Below are 16,427 nucleotides of genomic sequence, written 5' to 3'. Positions count from 1 at the left end.
CTATAAATAGTAATAGAGATAATCTTGAAAGGTTGAATGCTACAAGGACAAAGCATCCTTTTTTTTAAGGTCAGTGGCTTTTAAAATTTGAAATATAATTTTCAAGGACAAAGGAAACTAAACCAGAAACAACAAAACTCAGAAAATTTTGGAAGTGTAATGCAGATAGATGAGCGGGGTATTACTTAGTAGACTCAAGAAAATAAATCCTAAGCCACTAGTCAGGAAAGATGTGAATCAACCCAGTTTATACCGCAGCACCTCTCAAAAGAATTGGTGGCCTCAAGAATCTCTGCAAGCAGAGGTAAAAACAGGAAGATTGGTTCAAAGTCAGTTTAAAGAACAATTAGAGTCCAGATTCCTTTCCTCATTATGCACAGCTGGGAAACTGTCACCAACCCCCTCCCACCACCAAGATAAAAAAAACTAGAGGCTTATCTCCCCAAAAAGGTGAAACAGGGCATCTCTGGTTTAGGGGATAAGGTTGAGAGACGGGTACTATATGGAAAAGGGGGGATTAAATGAGTATTTTTTAAATTGTTGATACACTCAGTTTCCCTCCCCCCACGTGGCTCCTGAAAGACTGGAAGCCAGAATAATACCCTCCAGGCAACAGATCGGAAGGATCTTCTCTGGGGAATCTAACTAGCCCATGAGAAAAGACTTAAATACAGTGATGATGTGCAGGTTCCCAGCGTAACGGTGCAGCTAAATCACCCCACAGTAAAGACCTTATTACCCACACGCTGTCGTGCAGAGTCCTGCTCTTAACCATGAGCAGGCAGTGGATGATCATCGGACACCCGATGGAAGCCTCTAATACGAGAGACAGAAACCAAAACCAAACAGATGAGAGTATCTTGGAACAAACTATCCAGGGGAAGAATACATAAAAGCTATCGTTAACATCTGTAGAAAAATAAGACAGTGCACTTATGAAACAAGTACAGAATGTTATAAAATGGAACATTCAAAGACTAAGAAAGAGTTCTTGGGAATTAAAAACATGATAGCTAACAGGAAAGTTGAAGAAAGTCAGGAAGTAGAAGAAAATGACAAGTACAGGAAAGAATGATAAAAATAGTCTATTTACCAGGAGAAAGATATGAGTTTCTGAAAGAAAGATCAGAGAAAACCAAGGAAAGTACATCAAAGGAATAATTCAAGAAAAAAATCTACACCTTGTTTAGAGAGGGCTGCAAACAACCCAAGACTCCTTTAAGCACTGGAAGTGGTTGCCTTTAGGAAGTAACAAACGGGATGAGTGGGGCTTCTTGGGGAACCTCTGTTTTGTAACAAACCTCATATAAACTATGAGTTCTACAATTAAAACTTTATTGAGTTCTATAATTAAAACTCAATTTCAGAAAGATCAATTTTGGTCAAAAACCTTGATCTCTCTAGTCATAAGTGCCAAGATGACTACCTGAAAGAACAGACAGCGGTGGGCCCATAGTCATGGAAACCACTAGGATCCTTGGGAAGTAAGTAACAAGGACCCATGCCATTAGCAGTGAGGCAATTCCTGGAGTCCAGGGAGTGCAGCTGCTTGGAGTAAAGGAAACACACCAAAACCACACACTAGGTGTGATACCTAAATTGACAGGGAGGTAATAATATACTTGAGGTGATAAATTTACATTTTAATGTAAATATTAAATAGCAACTCAAGTTTATTGTCAGAAATCTTCCTAGTGGACACAGTTAAATAATAGGGAAAAAAAATCCCTTCTGCTGATTAGTACTTAAAGAGGACTTAGCCCCTTTCTCCTTGAAAATAAACATCTAGCACTTAAAGCATTAATAGAAGTGTCTACCAAGATTGAAGGAACAGATTACTTCAACTATGACCTCTTATTGTATGGCTTATATATAATTTCAATCTAGGTAAATAAATTCAATCTAATAAAGATAGCCTATGAAAAACAGCTATTGAAAAATACAACCAGAGTTAGAAAATCATAAGAAAGAATGGTTTTCTGAAGTAGTAAAAGCTGGTTACACTGCAATATTTTAAAATTAGGAAAATGGGGGACTTCCCTGGTGGTTCAGCGGCTAAGACTCCACGCTCCCAATGCAGGGGGCCCAGGTTCAATCACTGATCAGGGAACTAGATCCCACATGCCGCAACTAAGAGTTCGGATGCCGCAACTAAGACCCGGTGCAGCCAAATAAATAAATTAAAAAAAAATTTTTTTTAATAAAATAAAATAAGGAAATCAGTACATTTACTGTATTTCAAAAAGATTGGAGGAAAATTTTTACTCCAAATGAAAATTAAACCAAACCCACCTTCCATAAGCTATTTCTCATAAATCACAGAAAACACATAAATCTTCACGTGAAAACTATTTTTCATCTCTTACACAAGCTCCCATCCAACCCAAATATTTCCCTTTAGTAGTCTCAGCAGAAAAACTAACCTGAGAATGATTTAACGGGACTTTCAATTCTGAAAAATCCAGCATCAAACACTATTTTATCCACTTCGTTTGGCATTGCAGAGGCTGCTGCCTCAGCATGTTCTTTCTGCTTAATTCTCTCTCTCACTGCATTTTTTATGGCAGCTAGGCGATTTCTAGCTGCAATTCTTCCACCATCATCCTGTTTGGGTTTACTCGCTATACCTGAGACAACTTTTTTCTGTGAAGAGAAATTATGACTTACTAAAGGGATTCATTACCATCTTATAAGAAAAACAAATAAAGCATACATGAAATACTCAACACATTCATCATATACTTACCAAGCTCCTAGTACGTGCTAAAATGCTGGGGAGGGGTTGGACTTCCCTGGTGGTGCAGTGGTTAAGAATCCGCTTGCCAATACAGGGGACACAGGTTCAATCCCTGGTCCGAGAAGATCCCACATGCCGCGGAGCAACTAAGCTCGTGCACCACAGCTACTGAGTCTGTGCTCTGAAGCCCATGGGCTACAACTACTGAGTCCGAGTGCTGCAACTACTGAAGCCCGTGTGCCTAGAGCCCGTGCTCCACAACAAGAGAAGCCACTGCAATGAGAAGCCTGCGCACTGCAACGAAGAGGGGCCCCACTTGCTGCAACTAGAGAAAGCCTGCATGCAGCAATGAAGACCCAAAGCAGGCAAAAATTTAAAAATAATAAATTTTTTTTAAAAAAATAAGTAAATAAAATGCTGGGGGTCAAAAGGTAAAGGACAAAGTTCCTGCCCTCAAGGAGTTCTCAGCTTCACAGTGGAAGAGCTAGATAAGGACACTGAGAAGAATAAATGTCGTGTTAGAAATAAATTCAGAGGGCTGAATTTATCAATTAATCAACCTTCAGAGGCACCAAGAAAGGCTTATAGGAAGTAGCACCTGAGCTGAAATCACAGCTAGGTGGGCTACAAGATGGGATGAGGAAAGGGCTAGGTAGAGAGAATAGCATGTTTGCAAAACCAGAAATGAAAGAAAGCACAGAGGAGTTGGCAAGAGGTAAGTAACAGCTAATTATAATCCCTCACATGTAACCATTTTGAGGAGCTACATTTACACAGAGGACAAAGTAATACAGGTTACTGATGATTTTTAATCAGGAGGTTAACATTATCAAATTTGCGTTCTGGAAAAGTCACTCTGTGTCCAGCCTGGAGAATGGATTGGAGGGTTACAAGCCAGTTAGGAAGGAGATTACTTCAGTGATACTGGAAAAAGATGCTAGTAGATTATGGAGGGAAAAAATGGAAAAAAGTAAACAGATTCAGGAGATATTTAAGAGGAAGAATTGGGAGGACTTAGCAATCTTTTAGATAGGTGCGGGTGAAGGTGGTGAAATACAGAAAGGAAAGGACCACAGAAGATAGCCAGGTTTCTATCTTGGACGCCTGGAGGGATGATAACACCATTCTCTGAGACAGGGAAACAGCGATGTGTGTGGAGATGATTTCAGTTTGGGATATACAGATTTTAAAGTATTACTGTGTTAGCAGTAAGAGTGGTTTGAAATAGAGATTCGGGAATCATCGCCGAGTGAGTAAGATTGCGCATGAAGAATATGGAAGGAGAGAAGAGAGCTGAGGTAGGAACTGGAGTATCACAAACACTTAAGGGATAAATGGAAAGGAACTTGCAAACATGACTGAAGAAAAGGTACAGAGGTAGGAGGAAAATCAGTATAATATAATTTCAAGAAAGAGGGAGTAGACTATTTAATACTGCAGAGGGACTAGATTTTATAATTAAGTACCTAATAACTGCAGCAATTAGTGGATCAATAACCTTGGTTATAACAGTTCTGGAAGCATAGAGGGGGTGAAGCTAAATTGCAGTGAGTTGGAAAGGTAAGTGGGAATCAAAATAGTAAAGACAGAGTATAGACAACTTTTTCAGGAAGCTTGTCTGTGAATGGGAAGAAAGAAACGGGAATAGGGAAGGGGAGGTACAGATAACTGGAAGAGATGTGGACCTCACAGGTTTAGTTGTTGTTGTTTTGCTTTTTCCTAATGTAAACAGAGATAAGACCCTTAAACATATCTAAAAACTGATGGAAAAAAGAGGGAAAGATGAAAACAGGATAAGTGATGGAATGAGAGGCAATGAATAGGAGGTAGAAGGGAATGGTATCAAAGTATAAGTAAAAGATAAATTTTATTTTATTTGTTCGATATCTTAACAGCAGACTATAAATAAAGTAGGAGGAGAGAGACACCTGGTGATAAGGGGCAGAATTACAAGGCTCTGATATACTGCTGTACTGATACAGCCATTATCTGCATCACTGATGATATTAATGTTTCCAGGACTAAGTACTCAATAAGAAATATCCACAGTAGCTTCAAAATGTTCAAGCATCCTTCATTGTTTAGTAGATTTAAAACTCAATCAATTTTGTCAATGTCCTTTGAGTCTTTTTCATAACAATTAGTAAAATAATTTTATTAAAATGTTTCTTTAATACTCTAACAGCTTAGGGGCTTCCCTGGTGGCGCAGTGGTTGAGAACCTGCCTGCCAATGCAGGGGACACGGGTTCGAGCCCTGGTCTGGGAGGATCCCACATGCCGCGGAGCAACTAGGCCCGTGAGCCACAACTACTGAGCCTGCGCGTCTGGAGCCTGTGCTCCGCAACAAGAGAGGCTGCGATAATGAGAGGCCCGCGCACCGCGATGAAGAGTGGCCCCCACTTGCCACAACTAGAGAAAGCCCTTGCACAGAAACAAAGACCCAACACAGCCATAAATAAATAAAATAAATAAATAAATAAAAAATTTAAAAAAAGAAAAAAGAAAAAAAAATACTCTAACAGCTTAAACTCCTAAGGATTCAAAACAGTTTTTATCTGGATTACATAGCATGATAAAATACCAATCTAGAAACCTGATTTTATAACCACAGACATTTTTCTAAAATCTAAAAGGAAAACTGGCAATGCTCTACTGTGGTTTGAGAAGCATTCATCTGAATCAAGAACTCTGAGTTTAAAACATTACTAGAAAAAATTATACGAATAGATAAGAATGGAATCTATCATGATAAAGTAAAGTAATAGGCAATTTTACAAGATAAAGTATAGGGAAGAAGACAGACATTCTAAAGAGCCATTGTTCCTCTTTCTTTTCTATTTAAAAAATTCTTTCAGGACTTCTGTGGCGGTCCAGTGGTTAGGACTCCGCGTTTACATTGCAGGGGGCCCAGGTTCGATCCCTGGTCGGGGAGCTAAGATCCCGCAAGCCACTCAGCATGGCCAAAAAAAACCCAAAAAATCTTTCATTTTGAAATATATCACACAAAAGCTCAGCCTACTGGATAAGAATAGGAATTCTGGAATGAGAAAGTCTGGCCTGAAACCCAGCTCCACCTTGGGCAAGTAACAATCTTTCTGGGCCTCATATTCCTCAACTGTAAAATGGGGATAACAGTACCCACCTCAATAGGATTGTTGAGGATTAAATGAGTTAAAACATGTAAAGTATTTGGAACAACATTTGGCACATACTAAGCATTATATAAATTATCTACTTCTACCATTATTGTTACCAAAAAATGTACAAACACAATTTAAAGAATAATACAAACACATACACACCCACTATTTAGCAACTCAGAAGCTCTCAATCAATCACAGTCCCAATTCAATCATAGCCCCTATCCTTCCTCTCTCCGGAAATAACCATCCTGAATTTTGCATTGCTCATTTCCTTTCTTTCTTCAAAGACAATCAGCACATTGTAGGCAATATATGAAACTTATTTTATAAAATGATAAAAAATCTGAAGCTAAATGTTTATAAAGCTTGAAAATAAAAATTCTTTAGAGTAGAAGAGTCTATATTAGAAACCCACAAACTTACCCGAAAAACTTTTTTGCTTGTATTGTTATTGTTTTGCCACCCAGATTCCTCAAGTTTGGTCAGATTGTTGAATTTTTGATTTATGTCTTCTATCTATTAATAAATAAAGCACAAGTTTATCAGATTAATGCTAACCACATTAAAATTACAAACTAATAAGCTGAAGCTTCAAAAAAATTGAGAATGGCAACATAAAATTAGACTAAATCATCCTGAATTTAGTATTCAAGTGAAAAACTCTTATAGTAAAATTATTCATTGTTATTTTTGGTCTTACAAACCTTCAAAATCTACATAAAGAATGTCATATATGAATAACTCTCCTAAATTATTTTTGATCACTAAAATGGTAGGAGAGATATCCTAAATATTTTTGTTTCCTAAATTACACAATATGAATACAATCTCTCTCTCTTTTTTTACAGTTTGTTTATCCATTCCCCTACTGAAGGACATCTTGGTTGCTTCCAAGTTTTGGCAATTATAAATAAAGATGCTATAAACATCTGTGTACACATATTTGTGTAGACATATGTTTTCAGTCATTTGGGAAAATACCAAGGACTGTGATTGCTGGATTGTATGATAAGAGCATGTTTAGTTTTGTAAGAAACTGTCAAACTGTCTTCCAAAGTGGCTGTACCATTTTGCAATGTACCACCAGCAATGAATCAGAGTTCCTGCTGCTCTCCATATTCACCAGCATTTGGCGTTGTCAGTGGTTTGGATTTTTGCCATTCTAACAGGCATCCAGTGGTAGCTTATTGTAGTTTTAATTGGCAATTCCTTAATGATCTACGACGCTGAGCCTTATCTTGTCATATGCTTACTTGCCATCTGTATATCTCCTTTGGTGAAGGGTCTGATCAGGTCTTTTCTCCATTTAAAAATCAGGTTGGGGCTTCCCTGGTGGCGCAGTGGTTGAGAGTCTGCCTGCCAATGCAGGGGACACGGGTTCGAGCCCTGCTCTGGGAAGATCCCACATGCTGCGGAGCAACTGGGCCCGTGAGCCACAACTACTGAGCCTGAGCGTCTGGAGCCTGTGCTCCGCAACAAGAGAGGCCGCGACAGTGAGAGGCCCGCGCACCGCGATGAAGAGTGGCCCCCACTCGCCGCAACTGGAGAAAGCCCTCACACAGAAACAAAGACCCAACACAGCCAAAAATAAAAATAATAAATAAAAAAATTTAAAACAAAACCGAAAACATAAAATCTGAAAAAAAAGTTGAACACCTATATACCCACTGCAGACTTTACAATTAGTATTTTGAAAAAAAAAAAAAAAAAAGAACCTCAGTAAAAAAATAAATAAATAAAAATCAGGTTGTTTGAAGGGTTCTTTGTATATTTTGATACAGATGTTTGTATCAAATATCAGATGCATCTTTTGTAAATATTTGTCTCCCAGTCCGTGGCATGCCTTCTCATTCTCTTCACACAATCTCATTTGAAAAGATTCAAATAATATCCCCATCCTTCTGGTATTTCCAATCTCCTCCAACGAGGTAACCACTGTCAAGAGTTTGGTAAACTTGCTTCAAGTCCCCTTACTATGCATTTATATTCATATGTACTCTCAATCTCTCTCTCAAAAAACAAAATTTAAATGTCAAAACAACTCAGGATTACATTTATGATCACTGATTTTCAACAAGTAATTGTTGAAACTGTAATTCAATGAGGAAAAGACAATCTTTTCAAGAAACAGTACTGGGAAAATTGAATATCCTCAAGAAAAAAGATGAATTTAGACTCTTATCTACACCATACACAAAAACGAACTCCAAATGGATCACAGACCTAACTGTAAGAGCTGAAACTATAACCCTTTTAGAAGAAAACATAAGAGAAAATCTTTGTGACCTGTGGTTAGGCAAAAAGAGTTCTTAGACATGAACACAACATAAAAGAAAAAAAACTGATAAATTGAACTTCATCAGAATCAAAAACATTTGGGACTTCCCTGGCGGTCCAGTGGTTAAGACTCTGCGCTCCCAATGCAAGGGGCACGGGTTCAGTCCCTGGTCAGGGAACCAAGATCCTGCATGCCATGCAGTGTGGCCAAAAAATACAAAAATCAAAAACATTTACCCTGCAAAAGACATCATTAAGAAATTATAACAGAAGCCACAAATTGGGAGAAAATATTTGCAAATAATATTTCTGATAAAGGACTTGTATCCAGGATATATGAAAAACACCACTCAATAATAAAGGCAAACCAATTTAAAAATGGGCAAAAGATTTTACTAGACATTTTGCCAAAAAAGACATATGAACGGCTAATAAGCACATGAAAAGATGCTTAACATCATTATCAAAACTATAGAAACACTTCTCACCCACTAGGATGGCTATACTAAAAAAGACAGACAATAACAAGTATGGATGTGGTGAAACAGGAGCACACATTGTTGGTGGAGACATAAAATGGTGTAATCACTTTGGAAAACAGTTTGGCAGTTTCTTAAAAAGTTAAACATAAATTTACTATACGATCCAGCAAAATCTAGGTATCTACCCGAGAGAAATGACAATATATATCCACACTAATATTTGTATATGAATATTCATAGAAGACTATTCATAATCACCAAAGAGTAGAAACAATATAAATGTCCATCAATTGATAAATACAGATACAAGCTACAACATGGATGAACCTCAAAAACATCATGCTAAGTGAAAGAAGTCACATACAAAAGACCACATATTGTATTATTCTACTTAATGTGAAATGTCCAGAAAAGGCAAATCTACAAAGACAGCAAGAAGATTAGTGATGCCTGGGGCTAGGAGTGAGAATGGGGATTGACTTGTAAATAGGCAGGAAGGATCCTTTTGTGGTGCTAAAAATGTTCTAAATTTGGATTATGGTCATGGTGTACAACTCTGTAAATTTACTGACAATCATTGAATTGTACACTTAAAACAGGCAAATTTTTTTTTTAACGTCTTTATTGGAGTATAACTGCTTTACAATGTTGTGTTAGTTTCTGCTGTATAACAAAGTGAATCAGCTATATGTATGTATACATATATCCCCATATCCCCTCCCTCTTGCGTCTCCCTCCCACCCTCCCTATCCCACCCCTCTAGGTGGACACAAAGCACCGAGCTGATCTCCCTGTGCTATGTGGCTGCTTCCCAATAGCTAGCTATTTTACATTCGGTAGTGTATATATGTCCATGCCACTCTGTCACTTCGTCCCAGCTTACCCTCCCCCTCCCCCCTCCCCGTGTCCTCAAATCCATTCTCTATGTCTGCTTCTTTATTCCTGTCCTGCCCCTAGGTTCTTCAGAACCATTTTCTTTTTTTTTAGATTCCATATATATGTGTTAGCATACGGTATTTAAAACAGGCAAATTTTATGATACACAGATTATACTTCAGTACAACTCTTAAAAAAAAAAAAAAGGCCCCAGCAGCCAGTTTGAAGAGGCTGTCACTGGCCAAAGCTGAGAAATGAGCATCAATAAAGATAGTAACTGTAAATAATGAAAATACATCAAATATCTTTAAATCCATAAATTAACAATGATACTAAGAAACACAGAATTAATTGATCACCATCAAAGGATACTAGTTAACCGACTCATCAATATGAAAACTGGTAAATATATAAAAACTGCTCACAAAGTAATGCTTATATTATGACTACATAAACACTATTCACATCTGGGCCATAAAGTTATTGAGACTATTATGTTCCCTTACTCACTTTTCTCTAGACTTAATAACTGTTTTGCTTTTTGCTTGCTTAGTTGTTCATGTGTCTATCATCGATTCAGTCTAAACTCTGCACAGTAAGTATAAATCTCCTCTTAAGGACTTCCCTGGTGGCGCAGTGGTTAAGAATCCGCCTGCCAATGCAGGGGACACGGGTTCGATCCCTGGTCTGGGAAGATCCCACATGCCACGGAGCAACTAAGCCCGTGCGCCACAGCTACTGAGCCTGTGCTCTAGAGTCCTCAAGCCACAACTACTGAGCCCACGTGCCACAACTACTGAAGCCCATGCGCCTAGAGCCCGTGCTCTGCAACAAGAGAAGCCACAGCAATGAGAAGCCCGCACACCGCAACAAAGAGTAGCCCCTGCTCACCACAACTAGAGAAAGCCCACGCATAGCAACGAAGACCCAACACAGTCAAAAATAAATAAATAAATAAAATGAATTTTAAAAAAAGAAAAGAAAAAGAATGCATTAAATATCCTCTTAAGAAAAAACAAATCAGGCATTTTACTCAATTCAGCTTTCCAGGGACAGGTCTGGTAGAGCCCCTCGTCCCCCTGTGCTGATCAGGAAGTGCTGCTTCCTAAGCGTGCTTCACACATTCTTGTCTCCCCTCGGTCTCAGTTCTCTTGGCCCCTTGCTGGGGATCCAACCCACCTCCTCCTCCATTCTTGGCTTACTCCCTCATTTTTGTGAGGTACTTTCTCACTTAGCTTGCTGAGAAAGAGTGCTTGGGAGGTAAAATCTGAGACTGTGTGTGTTTGGGAAATGCCCTTCCACCCTCACACTTGATTGGTTGGCTACAGAGCTCCAGTTTGGAAGCTATTTCCCTCAGAAGTTTGAGGGCATTGTTCTCCCAGCTTTAAATGTTGCAGTTGAGAAATCCAAGGCTATTGTGATCCTTGACCCTTTGTATGAAACTTGTTTTCTCTCTGGAAGCTTCTACAGTTTTCTCTTCATCCCAAGAGTTGTACAGTTATACTTAATGGCATACGTTGGTGTGGGTCTACTCTTGATTCACAGTGCTAGGCACTCAGTGGGCTCCTTCAATGTGGAACTCATGTCCTGCAGTACTGGGGAAAATTTTTAAACCATTTCATTGATGATTTTCTATTTTTTCAGTACTCTTTTTCTGGAATTCCTATTATTTGGATACTATACTTCCTAGATTGCTCTACTTCCTCCATCCAAATACCTTTCTTCTTATTTTTGCCTTGGCTTCTTTCTTTTAGGTTTAAGGCTTTCTTGAAATGTCTAATAGTTGTTGACTATAGGTTCTTGAAATAGTAATTTATATGCTTATTTCTAAAATATGCTCAAAAAGCTACAAAGTATCATCTCCTCCCATGCCTTTACTGATCTTCCTAGTGATCCCCTCTCTCATAGCACTTTTTTACATTAGATTGGAATTATATATTTTGTCTAACTCACTAATCAAACTACAAACTCCTTTGGGGCAGAGAATGTGCCTTATTTTATCAACTCCTAGTACAATGTCTGGCACATGGTAGGAACTCAGTAACTGCTGGATGAATGGAACTACTAAAGACTAGATTTATTCATCTTCTCACATATAGAATCATTACAGATTATTCAACAGTTGAATATAATCTCAGTTTCCAACCCAAATAGAAATCACACTGACAATATAGCGGGGGAGAAGATATCAGTCATCAAATTTAGACAGCACTTGGGACTTCCCTGGTGGCTAAGACTCTGCACTCCCAATGCAGGGGGCCCGGGTTTGATCCCTGGTCAGGGAACTAGATCCCACATGCTGCAACTAAGAGTTCATGTGCCGCAACTAAAGATCCCGCATGCCACAACTAAAAGATTCCCAAATGCCACAACTAAAAGACCCCGCATGCCACAACAGAGATCCCATGTGCTGCAACGAAGACCCGACGTAGCCAAATAAATAAATCAATAAATAAAATAATAAAAAAAATTTAGACAGCACCTTACAGTTTATAAAGGTGCTAATATCTCATTTAATATTACAGGCACAAGGACTTCCCTGGTGGCGCAGTGGTTAAGAATCCGCCTGCCAATGCAGGGGACACAAGTTCGAGCCCTGGTCCGGGAAGATCCCACATGCTGCAGAACAAAACTAAGCCCGTGCGCCACAACTACTGAGCCTGTGCTCTAGAGCCCACGAGCCACAACTACTGGTGCCCACGTGCCACAACTACTGAAGCCCGCATGCCACAACTACTGAAGCCCGCATGCCACAACTACTGAAGCCCACACACCTAGAGCCCATGCTCCGCAACGAGAAGCCCCCCCCACCGCTCGCCACAACTAGAGAAAGCCCACACTCAGCAACGAAGACCCAACGCAGCCACAAATAAATAAAGAAATACATAAATAATATTACAGGCACATAAGTAGCTAATACTAACCCTTTTATACTACTGTTACCTCATTTTCAAAAAAACCAAAAAAACAAAAAACAAAAAAAACAGACTCAAAGTTAACATATTCAAAATACTTGACCACATACCTGAAAACTAAGCATATCCCAAAATCCATCCAGATCTGTACAGGTAGTTTCCTTTTCACCTCGTTTATATTCACAATTGTCCACCAGTCCTTCAAACTGTTTGAACCTTTCTCTCATAAGGAGTCTTGTTTGACCAACTGCTGTGCGAATAAGATCTTTAGCTAAAAGAAATATGAGGTTTTTAAAAGTTAAAGGACAAGACAGGACCTTTATTGCAAGCCAACCAGCTGATAAGATGACCTCATTCCAAATATCCTACAGCTACAGAATCAAATTCTTACTTTAAAGCAAAACAAAAAATATCTACTACAAAACTCTGTCATACAAATATTGAGCATTTACTATCTGCTTCAATTCCTGCTAAAAATTAGCAATATACATTCTCATACATATTGCTACACAGTAAAGAGCATTCTACCTCTCCTTGTATTTTATAAGAATTCAACGTCAAACAACTCACTGCACATCAGTATCTAAGGACTGATGTGGCAGCACACAAATGACTTTTTTCTAAATAGCTTTCCTGAATAGGTAAGGTTGGAACTTTTCAGAAAACTTGATTCATTTTGATTTGATTTCATATTGATGTAAGTAATTTTTGTTCAGAAAATATTTTTGTATAATTAAGCAATACTAGCTATAGCTGTCATTCATAAAGTCACAGTAAAAAAAATCTAATAATAAAATAGGCAAATGTCTAACTCTCAGGAATCATAGTCAATATTCTAACTACTTATATCTTTTAAGTCAGGTACCATTTTAGCACAGAGATATTAGTGAACATATATGAGATATGAAAAATTCTTGCTATTTTGAATAACAATAAAATTATAAAGTTGGACAACACTGGATTTTTGTGTTTCAAATAAATGTAACCATATTAAAATAAATAAAGGTAAGACATAAAAAAATACAAACGTTCCCTCACCGTCATCTGGAATGTCCAATTCAAGCTTCCTGTCCCACTCAAGGCAGTGTGAAGTTAACTTCTCAGTTTCTGACTGGAGAATATTTCTAAAATGATGACATACATTAGCACTATGACAATTATACAACGTTAACTTCCCAGAGCTGATGCTTAATTATTTTATGAAATGTGATATGTTAAAATCCATAAATACAATTTGATATTCTATGTATGTCCATCCTTCCACACCTAAAACTTAACTGGATGGTTAATGCCAAGAGCCCATTTTTCAAGCTAATATTTCTAGTCTTTTCTGTTCTTATTTTTCAGTGGCTAAGCAGAAAGAATCAGTTATTCCTTAGTTCTGTTATTTTCCATGGAACTAAGACGAATTCAATTGCCAAGAGTAAGATGAAGCTAAAAACAGTTAAGTCTCAAATTACTGTAAGTCTCAAATTACAGAGATAGGGCCTTACAGATTCTATTAGGCTTTGCTTGTCCAAAGGCAGTGGTTTTCAACTGGGTGAATTTTTCCTACCAGGGAGTATTTGGCAATATCTAGAAGCATTTTTGATTGTCACGAACTGGAGGAGTGCTACTGGCCAGGGATGCTACAAAACATCCTGCAATGCAGGGGACAGACCCCACAACAAGAATTATCCAGTCTAAAATGTCAGTAGTGCCAAGGTTAAGAAACCCTGGCTCAGGCTTCCCTGGTGGCGCAGTGGTTAAGAATCTGCCTGCCAATGCAGGGCACACGGGTTCGAGCCCTGGTCCGGGAAGATCCCACTGCCACGGAGCAACTAAGCCCACGCCCCACAACTACTGAGCCTGTGCTCTAGAGCCCGTGAGCCACAACTACTGAGCCTGCATGCCACAACTACTGAAGCCTGCACGCCCAGAGCCCGTGCTCCACAAGAGAAGCCACCGCAATGAGGAGCCCACACACCGCAACGAAGAGTAGCCCCTGCTCGCCACAGCTAGAGAAAGCCCGTGCACAGCAACGAAGACCCAACCCAGCCAAAAATACATTTGAAAAATAAAATAAAATAAATAAATTTATTAAAAAAAAAAGAAACCCTGGCTTAAGGTAAATTTAATGTTTCTTTACAAAAACATCCGAGCAGGAAAACTGAGGACAGTTTTTCTTAGAAGAATAATTTAGCTGCCTGTGTCCAGTGGCAACAGAGAACAGCTTAATTAATGAGAAAGAGACCTGGCTTAGATCTGACATTATTTAGTTGGATAAATTGTTTATCATCTCAATGTCTCAGTTGAACAACACAGTGGATTAGCTAATCTCTGAAAGACCTTATAATTCTAAAACGTAATGCTCTAAAAACAATTGAAGTGGTTCCCAAAAATATAAAAAGATACTCATTCATAACAGAAAGAATGGATATTAGAACTAGAGTAAGGGGAATTCCCTGGCGGTCCAGTGGTTAGGACTCCGAGCTTTCACTGTAGGGGGCACAGGTTCGATCCCCGGTAGGGGAACTAAGATCTCATATGCCATGCAGTGCAGCCAAAAAAAAAAAAAATAGAAATAAAAAATAAATAAATAAAATAAACTAGAGAAAGATAATATTTTTTATCTGTTTTGATTGGTAAAGCTCAAAAATTGTTAACATTGTATTGGAAAACGTATGGGAATTTTCTTGCTATATTCACTCAAAGATAACAGAATGTAATCATTTTCTGTGTGATGTGGAATGTTAAGGCCTTTCTCGAAATGCAGGCCTCTGATATGCTTCCAAGGCATTTAGGTGACATGTTGAAGTTCCCCAAACAGGATGTTAATTTTCAATTCACAGTTAGAGGAACATAATCCTATCTCATAATTTGGTGGGCCAAAGAGCCTCCTACCATCTCCCATTATCCTTCTTTTATAAAATAAACTTTAATTTAGTTCTTTGTGGGGGAAAAAAAAAAGGTATGAGAAAATAGGAACTCCCATACCTTGCTGGGGGGAATGTAAATTGAGGTCCTTATATATTTGTACATGAGAGAATTGAAACATATACAAGTTTGTTGTTGGCAGCCTTGATTGTAATAGTAAGAGACTGAACCCAATGTAAATAACCACCAACAGAGACCTATTAAGTAAATTATGGTACATCCATATTATTGGATACTATGTGGCCATTAAAGAACACACACACACACACACACAAAGCTCTTTAAGTACTAAAACGGAATGTCTACTACATTTAACATTAAATGAAACAAAATAGTATGCTATTGTTTATATTAAAAAAATATATATATATGTTTATGTTAGTTTACATATGCATTATCTACCTCTGGAAATATTCACAAGAAATGAGTAACACTTGCCTCCGTGGAAGGTTCGAACTATCCCCTGGGAGGCAGAGTTGGGAAAAAGACTTCTCACTTGTACCTTTTTCTACCTTTTTAACTAGGAACCACATGAATGTACTAGTTATTGAAAAAAAATCATTAAAATTTAAAAGATAAATGAAAATCACCAAAATTCAATTTCCCCCAACTCATCTATTATATTCAGGTTAAAAATAGTATAATTTTGGTTTTAAATGTCTAGACATTGATACAAAATTCTTACACTAGGAACAAATGGACAAACCTGAAATATGGCACATCATGTTGTGGCTGAGATATCTGATCTTCATTTACTTCAAGTGATGGGACTTCTTTTATTGAAAGGCCATCTGAATTTTTATTAGTAGTTTCATTTTTATTTAAAACATGTTCTATAGATTAAAGAAAATATTACATATAAATTTCAAAGCAGCAACTCATAAAATGACATCCCCCACAAGACAAATTTTTTTTAAATCCTTTAATTTTTTTCAATGTTGAATTTTAAAATTTTATTTCTCACTCAATGATTTCATTCACCACAAATCCTCTAAAGTGTCTCCTTATATTCATCTCCTCAAATTTACATTTATTTCCCCCCATCTTCTCAGTCTGTATTCCTTATTCCAACTCTTTCTC

General features: G+C 37.9%; 1 protein-coding gene across 1 annotated transcript in view; it reads right to left on the bottom strand.

The window, feature by feature from the left end:
• Positions 1-16,427, bottom strand: part of DLGAP5 (DLG associated protein 5) — a 42,377-nt gene that overhangs the window by 7,644 nt on the left and 18,306 nt on the right. The window contains exons 10-14 of the mRNA XM_068545195.1: positions 16,054-16,180; positions 13,470-13,555; positions 12,542-12,702; positions 6,305-6,397; positions 2,424-2,643 (exon numbers count right to left, since the gene is read on the bottom strand). Coding sequence (XP_068401296.1) covers positions 2,424-2,643; positions 6,305-6,397; positions 12,542-12,702; positions 13,470-13,555; positions 16,054-16,180 — 687 coding nt within the window. The remainder of the gene's footprint in view (positions 1-2,423; positions 2,644-6,304; positions 6,398-12,541; positions 12,703-13,469; positions 13,556-16,053; positions 16,181-16,427) is intronic.

This window comes from Eschrichtius robustus, chromosome 1, assembly GCF_028021215.1.
Source record: "Eschrichtius robustus isolate mEscRob2 chromosome 1, mEscRob2.pri, whole genome shotgun sequence".
NCBI lineage: Eukaryota > Metazoa > Chordata > Mammalia > Artiodactyla > Eschrichtiidae > Eschrichtius > Eschrichtius robustus.
The sequence above is the reverse complement of the archived record's forward strand: the minus strand, read 5'-3'. Positions and strand labels throughout refer to the sequence as shown.